Here is a 14,466-nt window from a genome sequence, read left to right as displayed (position 1 = left end):
GGATGTCATGTCTCTATCCTGAGATATTTTCTCCTTCCTTGTTACCGGTGCCACGCCATGGCTAGCTCACTCTGCTGCATTAAGGTAAAGAGCTGTTCGGTCCTGTTGACCAAGTGCTGGCCTAATCATCAGAAGACACAGGTTCTACCCCTGGCTCTGCTACTAACCAGCTGTGTGACCTTGGGCAAGTCACTTCACCTCTATTTTCCCTCACACTCTTTGTCTGGCTAGTCAGCTTGTAAATTCTTTGGTGCAGGGACTGTCTGTTGCTATGTGCATGTACAATGCCCTGAACAATGAGTCCATTGAATTTGTTTGGGACATCCAGGTGATCCTGGAGAATAAGAACAAATGACAACACAGGTAATTCGTGTGGATTGTAATTAGAATCTCTCTGGATAAATCCATTTGAGCCCGTACAATCTGAAAGTGTTTCTAACAGTTCCTGCCAGCCGCAGAAAAATCCTGCTGGTGGATGTACAGCTGACCACAGTCCAGCTCAGCCGGTCGCTCACAACTTTAGCAGATGTTCCTCTTCTCTCCCTTTTTATTTTTCATCTTGTAACTATGAATATTACAAGTTGATTCTCTCACCTCTCCTCACCATCATCCCTCGCCAATAAGTAATGGGCTTAACCTGCAGCAAGGGAGATGGTCTTACTTGATCCTGCCTCAGAGCAGGGGGCTGGACTTGATGACCTCTCAATGTCCCTTCCAGCCCTGTATTTCCATGATTCTGTGTATAATCCCAATAAAATATATACTGAAATCTATTAGCTCCATGGCTTTAATGACCTCAGTGAGTCTTGTCCATCTTGTTTTGAGTCTCATTTCGGCTGATCTAAGATTTTAGGAACTGCTGTCTTCATCTTATTTTTAAAATAAGCGTCTTGCCTGATATAATCAGATGCTGAGAGGTTTCAAACAAACAAAACAGCTGAGCTACCCAGCCCCCATCTGGTTCCCATTAAACCCTAACTGAGGCCTGGTCTACAGTATGCGATTATGTTGAATTTAGCCGCGTTAGGTTGAATTAAAACTAAATCCGTTCACGCAACCAACGTGGTTTTGTCGACTTAAAGGGCTCTTAAAACCAGTTTCTGTACTCCACCTCAGCAAGGGGAGTAGCGCTAAAATTGACATCGTCGTTCCAGATCTGAGGTACTGTGGACGCAATTCGACAGTATTGGCCTCCGGGAGCTATCCCAGAATGCTCCATTGTGACCACTCTGGACAACACTTTCAACTCAGATGCACTAGCCAGGTAGTCAGGAAAAGCCCCCGGGAACTTTTGAATTTCATTTCCTGTTTGGCCAGCGTGGGGAGCTCATCAAGGAGAGACAAACAGAACTGCCGTACCGTAGCCTGGCCAGTCATGAAACTGGTTTTCAGAGCTTCTCTGACGCGCAGCGCGCCCAGCTGTGCTCTTCTAATTGCCCTGGTGTCTGGCTGTGCGTAATCGGCCGCCAGGCGATTTGCCTCAACCTCCCACCCTGCCATAAACGTCTCCCCCTTACCCTCACAGATATGGTGGAGCACACAGCAAGCAGCAATAACAATTGGAATATTGGTTTCACTGACTTTTCCTTTCACTTTTTAACCATGGTCCTTGTAGGATTCTTACAGAGAGCAAGAGATGGGGAGAAGGAAGGTAAAGAAAGTCGGGGAAGGGGACAGAGGGGAAAAAGGAGTGAGAAAACACCTGCAGTTTCTTGTATAGCACTAGGGGCTCAGAGTGAAATTTCCCCAGGAGTGGAGGGCTCTCAACCTGCCCCTGCTGAATCCTTGGTCTGGGACTTGCTATAACAATGTCCAGCTCTTTGAGACCTAGTCAGGAAAGACAACTCTTTCTGCAGCCCCTGAGATTGGAAATTGGGATTCCTGCCCCCTACCGCAGGCTATAGATCCTGCTCTGCTCTCCTCTGATCAGTGCTACGCCATCCCCAGCGGCTTCTCGCATTGAACAGCTTCTGGGTCCGAGCTTTGAGAGAAGCCTGTGTCCATGTCCTCATCACTATCGTGATCGCGCTATCGTCACCTCCTTGCCTGCTTTTGCAGGTTCTGCACAAACTGCAGAATAATGTGTGAGGTGTTTACAATGCTCACAACTGCAGCGGTGATCTGAGCAGGCTCCATGCTTGCCATGCTATGGCGTCTGTGAGGGCAATCCAGGAAAAAGGGCGCAAAATGATTGTCTGCCATTGCTTTCAAGGGAGCGAGGGGTGACTGATGACACGTACCCAGAACCACCCGTGACAATGTTTTTGCCCCATCAGGCATTGGACGCTCAACCCAGAATTCCAATGGGCAACAGAGACTGCGGGAACTGTGGGATAGCTACCAACAGTGCACCGCTCCGAAAGTCGACGCTAGCCACGGTACTGTGGATGCACTCCGCTGACTTAATGCGCTTAGTGGGGACACACAAAATCGACTGTATAAAATCGCTTCCTAAAAATCGACTTCTATAAAATCGACCTAATTTCGTAGTGTAGACATTAACTCATATTTTAAACCTGTTACAGCCAAGTGTCACAAAAACACAGCAAAAGAGCAGGCTGGGTCTGCAGTGCTGCATTAAAAATAACAACAGGCCAAATCCTCTCTGGGTAAAAGTCAGCACAGCTAAAAGCTACAGTAGCTGTGCCAATATTACACTGGTAGAGAATTTGGCCCAAGGACCCCAGACAGAATCTGTTGAGTTTCCAGTACAAGGAGGTGGCTGGCTCAGGGGTATTAGCTTTTCTCTGTGGCTAGGCAGTGGGGTGAGCGACCTTTCATCTCTAGGTTACCAAATCAAATCCAGACCAGGGCTGTGAGAATCTAGTTGACGGATCTCGGCCCAGTTCCTAGTATCTGCCTCAAAATAATCAGCTGCAAATAGCACAAGGTGCCAAGGACTACCTGAGAGAGACTGAGCTACGCCCTTTGCCCGCAGGGGACTTCTCTTCAGATCAGGGTTGATGCATATTGGCTGGGAGGGGACAATTTCTATGGTCACTATACCAGGTCTCTAGGTAATAGAGGACTTTGGCTTCGCATTACAGGGGCACTGGAAGGAGATGTTAGATGTGTAGGCCCCTGAGTTGTTGTGATAATAGAGGTTATTCCCTTCTGGCAGCTGCTTAGATATTATGACGATGGATGCTTTTATAAATACCCATTTAGATAGATACAGCAAACAAACAAAAGTGGTGGAAGAAATCCTCTTCAAGCCGTCTAACTACTAGGTCACAGTGTTTGGGAGTGAGGTTACATTCACTTCAACTAGTTCCTCCTCTTGGCAAGCTAGAATTTTATCTCTCAATGGGCAGAATGCACTGAATAGCATAAAGCTGACTGACAGCATTACAGTTTCATAAAAGACGTTCGGACGTTGGCTGGAATGCCTGGCCACAGAGGGAGCCGAAGCCAAGGCAGCCAATTACGGAGGAGAGGCAGGTTAAAATATAGATTGTGTGTCACAGTTAACATCATCGGGAGATAGATATCGCAGCTGTTGTGAGACAGTGCTGATGGTATTCTTCAGTCTGCTCCAGAGGAAAATGGGGATAAATTATTGAAGAGTCTTCACAGATACTTGGGAGAAGGATGGTCGAGCAGTTAGGTTGCCAGTCTGGGATTCTAGAAAGCTGGGTTCTAGTCCCAGCTCTGCCGGTGACCTTGGGCAAATCACTTTGTCTCTTCATGCCTCAATTCCCTATCTGCAAAATGGGGATAATAGCACTGCTCTGCCTTACAGGGGTGTTGTGAGGACAGATATCACCCCATGAGCTCTTTACAGTAATATGAACCATGCAAGTATGGCTCACAGAGAGACAGCTATGTAGGTAGACAGATGGGATATCTCCTAGGAATGGAAAAAGAGTTTCAGAAAACCTGAACACTAACTTCAAAAGGGACACACCATAGACCACTGGCTAGGATATCAGAGTGGGAGTCAGCACAAGCAGTTTCTTCTCCTAGATTTGCCACTGACTCCTTTGGGGCAAGTCACGGCCCCCTCTGTGCCTCAGGATCCCCATCTCTAAAATGGGGGTAGTGAAACTTATCTGTCTCTAGGAGGTGTTTTGATCATTTTGGCTGAAAAATGCTAAGTATCTTCAATATTTCAAAAAATAATTGAAGTCCAAACATCAAGGTAAGGACCATATTTCCAATTGCCCTGTAGTGCAGATTCAGGGTTCTCCTTCTGAGTCCCAGCTCTTGAAGCAGAAGGTTGTTTCAAAACAGAAACTTACAAACTCAGGGCAAAAAATTAAAAAAAACAAAACTGAAATCCCTTCAACCGTCACTCTAGTCAGGGGAAAAGAGCAGCAAGGAACATATATGGAAACACTCTTCTCTCAATATACTGAATCTTCCTCATTAGTCACTTAGTGGGGCCACGTTCCCACAGGTCTGCACAATCAATGCCCAGCTGCTCCTTGTTCTTATGGAAACTAGCAAAGCAAATTCACTGTACTGCTGCCATTGTGGAAGCTAGATGGAGTGGAACTGGTAATGCTATTGTAAACTAGGGATAGATGAAATGGCTCATATAAAACAGACAGCATCTGGACTTTCAGTTTTGACACTTACAAGTTTTCTCCTCCCCCCTACACACACACACTTCTGCCCATTGTTATTCTGGATTTTCTTGATTCTGGCCATCACACTTACTGACTAAAGCCATACGGGATCAAGCCATAAAACTTGGAAGTGGATACAGGATATGAACACCCCAAATTCTCAGGGCAGGGTCTGGATTTCTAGTGGTGGTTCAGACCCAGCACTGTTAAGTGTTCAGAATCTACAACACAGCAAGGATTCTGTCCTCTCAGCCATGGGAAGAGAGGGAAGAATAAGATTACAAAACTGCCTCTTGATTACAAAACAGCCAGTCCAATCCTTAATCCCCCCCTCCCTCACACACTTTGTGAATCCTCCCCTTGTGTGCTCCCAAAATTAGAATGCCGTTGAACATGTTCACATGACTATTCTTCTAAAAATCAAAGGGCTGTGAAGACTTGGGTCTCTTAAAAGGCTCTCAGGCCCAAAGGATGCTCAGGAATGAGGCCCTGGAACAGCAAAGAGAAAGTCAAAATTTCCCCATCAATATTTTTTTACCTAAATGGAAATTTTCACACAGAGAAAATTCTGGTTTTGCAGAAAATTTTCATATTTTCATTGAAAGCAAAAACCGGAAAACTAAAATAATTTTCAGTTTTCAGCAACCAAAACCTGACTTTTTTGGCTTTATATTGACTTTTTTTTTTTTTTAATAAAACCCAAACAAGATTCTAAGAAAATGGTCAGCAAAAAAATGAAACCAAAGATTCATTTTTCTTTAAATTTGAATGGTTAAAAAAAAGTAATTTCCTTCCCATCTGTAGAGCAGAGCTATGTGAGACTTTATAACAGAGAGGGGCCTAAACCAAAGCCTTGATCTGAACTCCCCTGAGTTTTGGAGCACTTCAGATCTGAGCAAGAAACTTTGTGGCTCAGCCCCATCATTGAGGTAGAAGCCAGACAAGGCTCAGTGCTTTCATGTGGCCTTGATCCAGAGCCCAGGATTTTCTGATAAGTGTCAGCTTTATTTTGGGGGCTCATAAAGGAAAGCAAGAATCCGAGAGCTGGCTCTGCAGTTCTTCCTCTTGAAACCCACCTCTCACCTGTTGCACCCAGTATGCAGCTGCAGCTCCCATCACTGGCCAGTTGGTACAACTGATGCTGATATCTGTGTGCTGATCAGTCGCCTCTTCAAGGAGCCCCACTCACCCTGTTCCCATGAGTGCTTTTGCTTGCCTCTCCTTCCCCACCTCACTGTTCCAGCTTTCCCACTGACAGCGCTCACCTGAGCCCTATTACTTCCCTTCCTACTGTCTCAGAGAAAATAAATCCAGGTTGGAAACCGTTAACCTATGACCAACTAAATATTCTGCTTACAACCAAGCAATATAACATTGGAAGAATCAGACACAAGTTACAGTCCTTAAGTCTCAGATGCACAAGCATACCTGGTCCTGACCTCTTACCCCCATTCTTTGCAAGGCAGACAGCCATGGCAAGCTGCTCTTAGGCTTTAACTAGCAAATTACACAGACACCCAAAGGGAGAAGTGGGACCTTCAATGTGCTCAGATGAGCTCTGCGTGCAAGCGCTTGGTGTTAATTTCCTTTGAATCAGCCAATTAGCTCAACACCATTCAGCGCCATCATCAACACTTGGGCTATTACAAGGATCAGGAAACCTCAGCTGCCAGGAAAGCTGTCCAGCTTGATGCAACTGTGCCAAACAAGAGTGAGTAAGTCCAGTGCTCGGGCATTTGACTTTGATGTATTGTAAGAGGGTTCTTTTAAAAAAAATTATATTCTTTGAAGGGTCAAGCCCTGTTCTCAATCTATCAGCTTTTGCATTGGTTCCACATTATGCAAGATGAATTCTCCCCTCCCTTATGGTGTTAGAGATGAGCTACGTCATTTGGTTCTCAAACCCTAGTTGGCTCACAGGAATACCAGAGCAGTCAGAACATAAAAATATCTTAAGGCTCAATAACTCCTTTCACCCAAGTGAAGCCCAAAGCACTGACTGCTTGTTACACATTGGGCTAACTCTCTCTTCTACTCACGTAAAGTAAGAGTCAAACCACTGAGGCCAATGGAGTTATACTGGTATAAGGCAGGTCTAAGATTGAAAACTCTTTGGGGCCAGGATTGTCTTTTTGTTCTGTGTTTGTGTAGTGCCTCGCACAATGGGGTCCTGCTCCATGACTGGGGCTCCTAGGCATACAAATAATAAAAAGCAAGAGGAGAAACAGATCCACTCTAGACACACTTCCCACAATATCTACCCAGGAACCCGCATATACATATACAAGGATATCTCCCCCCCCCCACGATTCAAGTGTCTCCATTCAGATACTCACAGTCACAGGTCTTATACAGGCAAAACACTGGGTTTATCCTGTGACATGAATGTCATCTCTTCCTGATGGAACTCCCAAAAACGGATCAAATCTTTCATGGGAGCTCAGGGACGGGTAAGGGTCCTATTTCCATTTTCCTGATTGTGGCCTGGGGCCAGGAGGAAGGATGAGCGTCTCTCAAATTTTGCTGCTTGGCATAATCTGTTTAACTTTTAAACTAATAGAACAGGCCGTCTTGTCTTTTGCCCATATTGGACATAGCAGCAGTGAAAAGAGTGCTGAACTATTCAGTGCATCTGGAGCCAATTTATGCAGTTCTTAGCTATTAGCTATAAAATCCACTTAGGGCCAGCTCTGTTCCACCCATGCGAGATGCAGCAAAGGCTGCCGTGGTTGCCAGGAAAACTTAGACGTGTTTTTATTTGGGATACAGCATTCTGCATTCACACTGCCTGTCCACCAAACAGTGTTAGTCCCTCATTGATGTGCACCTCCCTGCTCATTTATACCTGATGAAACCATGCCCAGGGAGTGGCTTTCTTTCAGTTCACTGCAACACAGGTACTAGCCCTGAGCTGCAACACCCTGCATTCAAGAGCTCTCCCTCTCAGGATGACAACCCCCAAAGGACTAAACTGTCAAAGTCTTTTGGAGGAAAACAGCCACTAGTGAAGATATAACAACAAACTACTCACTGACAGTAACCGTGTCATTGATCCTGAAGCTGCAGAGCACTCGATCGACATTCCGGGCATGTCGGAAACCATTCCCTCTCACCACGACTTGGAACGACTCTGAAGCAAAGATGAAATGGATTATTTGCCTCACGTCAGTAATAACAGAGACCAGTTAGAGCTGGTCAGACAACATACATTTTCTTCCTGAAAGAAACGTCTAATGAAACGTCCTGGGCCATGTCTACACTCCAAAATTAAGTCGACCTAACTTATGTCGGCATATAGCCGCCGCAGTAGTTACACCGTTTGTGCATGTCTACACTTTGCTCCTTGTGTCAGCAGTGCATGTCCTCACCCGTAGTGCTTGCATCGATTGTACTGGCAGTGTGGGGCAATTTGGGACGGCTCCCAAAAGCCAGTATCAATCGATGTAACCAATGTAGCGTCTACACTGACACTGCGTCGACCTCACTACATCAATCATGACTCTACGTCGCTCGGGGAGGGGGAGTTACTAAACTGGCGTAGAGAGGCATTTACATCATCGGGAGTCCGATTTAAGTGAAGACACTTCCACACTCAGGACAATGCAAGGCAGCCTACATCAACCTTACCCTGTAATGTATGCCAGGCCTTGGTATGAAATTTTTAAGTCTAAAGTTCTCAGTTTTCCCCTGGCAAGTTTGAAATTGATTCAAAAAACAAAGATTTTCATTTTAAATTGACAGTTCAAAATGGAATGAAATTTTTTGTTTCATTTTTCAACTTAACAAATTTGGGGGTTTTTAAACCCAAAACTTGAAATGAAACATTTTAAGTGGACTTGAAACAAACATTTTCATTTCAACATCTTCTGCAGGAAAAATCAAAAGTTTTCACGTGAGCTGACATTTCCCTGTGGAAAATTTGGTTTTGATGAAACCATATTTTTCAGAGGAAGGAAAATTTTCCATATGGCAAATTTTGACCATTTCCCTAGAAACCTGCAAAACTGTCCCAGTCTCCATGCGTCTGTCCCACACGCTACAATACTAGGTTGCAAGATGGACACAAATGCTTAGCTAGACTGTGTCTAGTCCTGCACCGGTGGGGAAATCTAGCATGCTTGGATGGACATGCTAGTCACAATCCCAGCCCCAATGCTCCCCAAGGCCTTGCTGACGTTTTTCCTACTGCTGCATTATACCACCTGTTCAGCTCTACTGGTGGGTAGCTGCAAAAGGAGTGCTAGCTTAGACATTTTAAACACCACCCGCATTTTAAGCCCCACGGTGAGCAGAGACCTGCTTTGAGCAAGCATGGTTGGATAATGTGGTTAAAGCACCTGCAGACTCCTGGATCCCTGGCTACAATCTTACTTCCAGTGTTGCTGCAACTGGAGCTGAACCAACAGTAGCAACGAGGAGAAAGACTGATGATATTCCTGCACCAAACAATATAACTGAGTCTGCACACAGAAGGGGTGCAACAAGGGTTACCCTTGTCTATACTCCCAGAAACCTTTTGGTGGAGTTAGGGAGTTCTGCAGCTCCATATGGCCCATGGCTATGGGCAGCAAAGGGGCAAACCTTCCCCTGGCTTGTAGCTGAGTGTGGCAAATGGCCAATGCTATTGTGGTGGGTCCCGCGCTTTTCTTTGGTGTGGTGGGTCAGGGTACCACCCTGACCCCTAGTCTTGGGTTCCTCAAGTGTCCTGGCAGGGGAGAGAAGGGGAGCGGGGAAAGGACTCAGGTTCACCCCCTACTCTGGTCCCAGCCCCTTCGGCTTCACAGGCTTCTTGCCCTCTTTCCCCCTGGGCAGGGTTTCTCTCTGTTCTCTGTGCTGGGGGAGTCCCTCTGCTCTGCCTGGGCAGGGTCTCCCTTCCCTTGGTATTCTAATCCTCTGATCAACACCAGTACACCTCTCCTCTCCTCCTTCTGTGTGACTGAAGCAGGGGGTTTTGTTAGGTCTGGGCCTAGGCCTTAATTGGCTCCAGGTACTCTAATTAACCTGTACTAACCTCTCCTTAGTCTACAGGAAATAAGGCTCTGATCATCCTGGGGTTTATATACCTCCCATTAATCATCTCCTGCTGCCCTCTGGCCCTGCTGTATCACATGAGGTAAAGAGGGATAGAACAATCTGTGCTCTGTATCCTTTGTGTGTCACAACTGAACAGGGCCATGTTGTATCATGACATAGAATCATAAAAGATTAGGGTTGGAAGAGACCTCAGGAGGTCATCTAGTCCAACCCCCTGCTCAAAGCAGGACCAACACCAACTAAATCATCCCAGCCAGGGCTTTGTCAAGCCGGGCCTTAAAAACCTCTAAGGATGGAGATTCCACCACCTCCCTAGTTAACCCATTCCAGCCCTTCACCACCCTCCTAGTGAAACGGTGTTTCCTAATATCCAAGCTAGACCTCCCTCACTGCAGCTTGAGACCATTGCTCCTTGTTCTGTCATCTGCCACTACTGAGAACAGCTGAGCTCCATCCTCATTGGAACCCCCCTTCAGGTAGTTGAAGGCTGCTATCAAATCCCACCTCACTGTTCTCTTCTGCAGACTAAATAAGCCCAGTTCCCTCAGCCTCTCCTTGTAAGTCATGTGCCCCAGCCCCCTAATCATTTTTGTTGCCCTCCTCTGGACTCTTTCCAATATGTCCACACCCTTTCTGTAGTGGGGGGCCCAAAACTGCACACAGTACTCCAGATGTGGCCTCACCAGTGCCGAATAGAGGGGGACGATCACTTCCCTTGATGTGTTGGCAATGCTCCTACTAATGCAGCCCAATATGCTGTTAGCCTTCTTGGCAACAAGGGCGCACTGCTGACTCATATCCAGCTTCTCATCCACTGTAATCCCCAGGTCCTTTCCTGCAGAACTGCCGCTTAGCCAGTCGGTTCCCAGCCTGTAGCGGTGCATGGGATTCTTCCGTCCTAAGTGCAGGACTCTGCACTTGTCCTTGATGGACCTCATCAGATTTTTTTTGGCCCAATCCTCCAATTTGTCTAGGTCACTCTGGACCCTATCCTACCCTCCAGCGTATCTACCTCTCCCCCCAGCTTAGTGTCACCCGTGAACTTGCTGAGGGTGCAGTCCATCCCATCATTGACATCATTAATGAAGATGTTGAACAAAACCGGCCCCAGGACAGACCCCTGGAGCACTCTGCTTGATACCGGCTACCAACTAGACATGGAACCATTGAGCCTGTTGAGCCCAAGGATCTGGCCAGCTTTCTATCCACCTTATAGTCCATTCATCCAGCCCATACTTCTTAAACTTGCTGGCAAGAATACTGTGGGAGACCATTTCAAAAGCTTTGCTAAAAGCAAGATATATCATGTCCACCGCTTTCCCCATATCCACAGAGCCAGGTATCTCATCATAGAACGCAATCAGTCCCAGAACAAAACAAAATTATAACACGGGGGCAAGCCTCGGAGCCCCAAGCTGGAGAAAAATCAAATCAAGAGGAGTTTTGCAGCTGAGCTGACATCTGCAGTAATAATAGGGGGAGATTGTTACTCAGCTCCCACTGGCACTTGTAAAAAGAAAAGGAGTACTTGTGGCACCTTAGAGACTAACCAATTTATTTGAGCATGAGCTTTCGTGAGCTACAGCTCACTTCATCGGATGCATACTGTGGAAACTGCAGAAGACATTATATACACAGAGACCATGAAATAATACCTCCTCCCACCCCACTCTCCTGCTGGTAATAGCTTATCTAAAGTGATCATCAAGTTGGGCCATTTCCAGCACAAATCCAGGTTTTCTCACCCTCCGCCCCCCCCACCCCCAAACTCACTCTCCTGCTGGTAATAGCTCATCCAAACTGACCACTCTCCTTACAATGTGCATGATAATCAAGGTGGGCCATTTCCAGCATAAATCCAAGTTTAAGCAGAACGTCGGGGGGGGGGGGGGTAGAAAAAAACAAGGGGAAATAGGCTACCTTGCATAATGACTTAGCCACTCCCAGTCTCTATTTAAGCCTAAATTAAGAGTATCCAATTTGCAAATGAATTCCAATTCAGCAGTTTCTCGCTGGAGTCTGGATTTGAAGTTTCTTTGTTTTAAGATAGCGACCTTCATGTCTGTGATTGCGTGACCAGAGAGATTGAAGTGTTCTCCGACTGGTTTATGAATGTTATAATTCTTGACATCTGATTTGTGTCCATTTATTCTTTTACGTAGAGACTGTCCAGTTTGACCAATGTACATGGCAGAGGGGCATTGCTGGCACATGATGGCATATATCACATTGGTGGATGTGCAGGTGAACGAGCCTCTGATAGTGTGGCTGATGTTATTAGGCCCTTTGATGGTGTCCCCTGAATAGATATGTGGGCACAGTTGGCAACGGGCTTTGTTGCAAGGATGGGTTCCTGGGTTAGTGGTTCTGTTGTGTGGTATGTGGTTGTTGGTGAGTATTCGCTTCAGGTTGGGGGGCTGTCTATAGGCAAGGACTGGCCTGTCTCCCAAGATTTGTGAGAGTGTTGGGTCATCCTTCAGGATAGGTTGTAGATCCTTAATAATGCGTTGGAGGGGTTTTAGTTGGGGGCTGAAGGTGATGGCTAGTGGCGTTCTGTTATTTTCTTTATTACGCAAGGTAGCCTATTTCCCCTTGTCTTTTTCTACCCCCCCCCCCCCCCCCCGATGTTCTGGTTAAACTTGGATTTATGCTGGAAATGGCCCACCTTGATTATCATGCACATTGTAAGGAGAGTGGTCAGTTTGGATGAGCTATTACCAGCAGGAGAGTGAGTTGGGGGGGGAGGGGAGAGGGTGAGAAAACCTGGATTTGTGCTGAAAATGGCCCAACTTGATGATCACTTTAGATAAGCTATTACCAGCAGGAGAGTGGGGTGGGAGGAGGTATTGTTTCATGGTCTCTGTGTATATAATGTCTTCTGCAGTTTCCACAGTATGCATCCAATGAAGTGAGCTGTAGCTCACGAAAGCTCATGCTCAAATAAATTGGTTAGTCTCTAAGGTGCCACAAGTACTCCTTTTCTTTTTTGCGAATACAGACTAACATGGCTGTTACTCTGAAACCTGGCACTTGTAAATCAGTCTCACCATGCATCCGGCTTTATCTACACTAGCATTTTTGTTGGCAAAACTTTTGTTGGTCAGAGGTGTGAAAAAACAACCCCCTGACCAAGATAAGATTCACTGACAAAAGCACCAGAGTGGACATCGCTACATCAGAGGGAGACGCTCACCTGCTGACATAGCTCCATCTTATCTAATTACCCTGAGGGACTCCTGCACTGTAGCTGTCAGAATAGCATATTCGCTCTGGAATCTGGGCTCTGTTCCATGTCTCATTTTCTTATAGCCAGTAAGGGGTCAGCTGCAAACAATCCCAGCACATCTATCCAAGCAGGCTGCCTTTTAATCCCATTTTGTATTGTCCAAGATCATTCAAGAAGAACAGGGGGAGCAGTGCTGAGCTCTGGAGGGTGGGGGATGTAAAATCCTTAGGAGCAATTATGGAAATCGTATGGGATGGGATTCCAAGTACAGTAGAGTACAAAAACCTTTGTGATAATGTATCCAGTCTGGAACTGTAATTAACAGGCCCAGTGATGACTATCACATTTCTATATTTATGCAAAACCAAACAAGTATGGAGACTAACTTTTCAGAATGGTTTCAGAGTAACGTCCGTGTTAGTCTGTATTCACAAAAAGAAAAGGAGTACTTGTGGCACCTTAGCGACTAACATGGCCCAACTTGATTATCATACACATTGTAAGGAGAGTGATCACTTTAGATAAGCTATTACCAGCAGAAAAGTGGGGTGGGGGGAGAGAAAACCTCTTGTAGTGGTAAACACCCATTTTTTCATGCTTTGTGTGTATAAAAAGATCTTCTATACTTTCCACAGTATGCATCTGATGAAGTGAGCTGTAGCTCACAAAAGCTTATGCTCAAATAAATTGATTAGTCTCTAAGGTGCCACAAGTCCTCCTTTTCTTTTTTCAGAATGGGGCGTCACTGCTGCTAACTGACCGAGCCTAGGGTGGGAGTGAGGTGTGTGGTATTGGGGACTGTGCCTTTAAGGGCTGGGCTTCCCAGACTGAATGTCTGGGAGTGACACTGTGAAGCTCTTGTTAGGCACAGCCTGTTGGAAGCGGACACAGAATAAAGCAGAGCTCTTGCAAGCACTTTAAGTGCTGCATGATCACTGAACACCACAAGGTACAGCACTCAAACCGCAGTGTTTGGAGCCAGTGTGCCAGCCTAAGGGTAATGTCTGCCCTATCATCAGAGATGTGACTACAGCACATGTAGACATACCCGAGCTAGCTTTGGTAACTAGATTAAAACTAGCTCAAGTATCAAGAGCAGTGAAGCCAAGGCAGCATGGGCAGAGGCTCTGGAATATGTTCCCAGGCAGGCGGGGCTAGTCCTTACAGCCGTCCATGCTGCCACAGCATCACTGCTATTGTTACGTGAGTGAGCTTTCATCTAACTACCTCGGGTGTGTAACCTGAGGGCAGCGTCGACATATCCTAAATCATAATCCTCCAGGGTACCAGAGAGAGGACAGGAAGGTGTAGCCAGCCCTGCACACAGTGATGCCATTCTAATACGTACAGGGTGTGGGGATCACGGCCCGATCTAGTCTAGACCCTTTCTGGGCCCCCACCTTGCATTCCCCAGGCCTGCAGCCAAATTACGGCCACGCTCTTCATAAGCACACTAGGGGAAGAGTGCCCTCTCTCACACAGACTGTGAGCTATAGCTGCCATAATTTGTCCCTTTGTAATTCTCAGAGAAACTAATTCAATTAAGATTTATCTAACTCTTTGCATTTTTACTAGCTGTGAGCTTAAGCCTGAAATCCTCACTCCGGGGAAAACTCCCACTTCACTTTGAACTCA

General features: G+C 46.2%; 1 protein-coding gene across 1 annotated transcript in view; it reads right to left on the bottom strand.

The window, feature by feature from the left end:
• ANTXR1 (ANTXR cell adhesion molecule 1) overlaps positions 1–14,466 on the bottom strand; it is a 180,586-nt gene that overhangs the window by 122,885 nt on the left and 43,235 nt on the right. The window contains exon 10 of the mRNA XM_077805796.1: positions 7,603–7,701. Coding sequence (XP_077661922.1) covers positions 7,603–7,701 — 99 coding nt within the window. The remainder of the gene's footprint in view (positions 1–7,602; positions 7,702–14,466) is intronic.

Source organism: Eretmochelys imbricata, chromosome 26 (genome assembly GCF_965152235.1).
Source record: "Eretmochelys imbricata isolate rEreImb1 chromosome 26, rEreImb1.hap1, whole genome shotgun sequence".
Taxonomy (NCBI): Eukaryota; Metazoa; Chordata; order Testudines; family Cheloniidae; genus Eretmochelys; species Eretmochelys imbricata.
The sequence above is the reverse complement of the archived record's forward strand: the minus strand, read 5'-3'. Positions and strand labels throughout refer to the sequence as shown.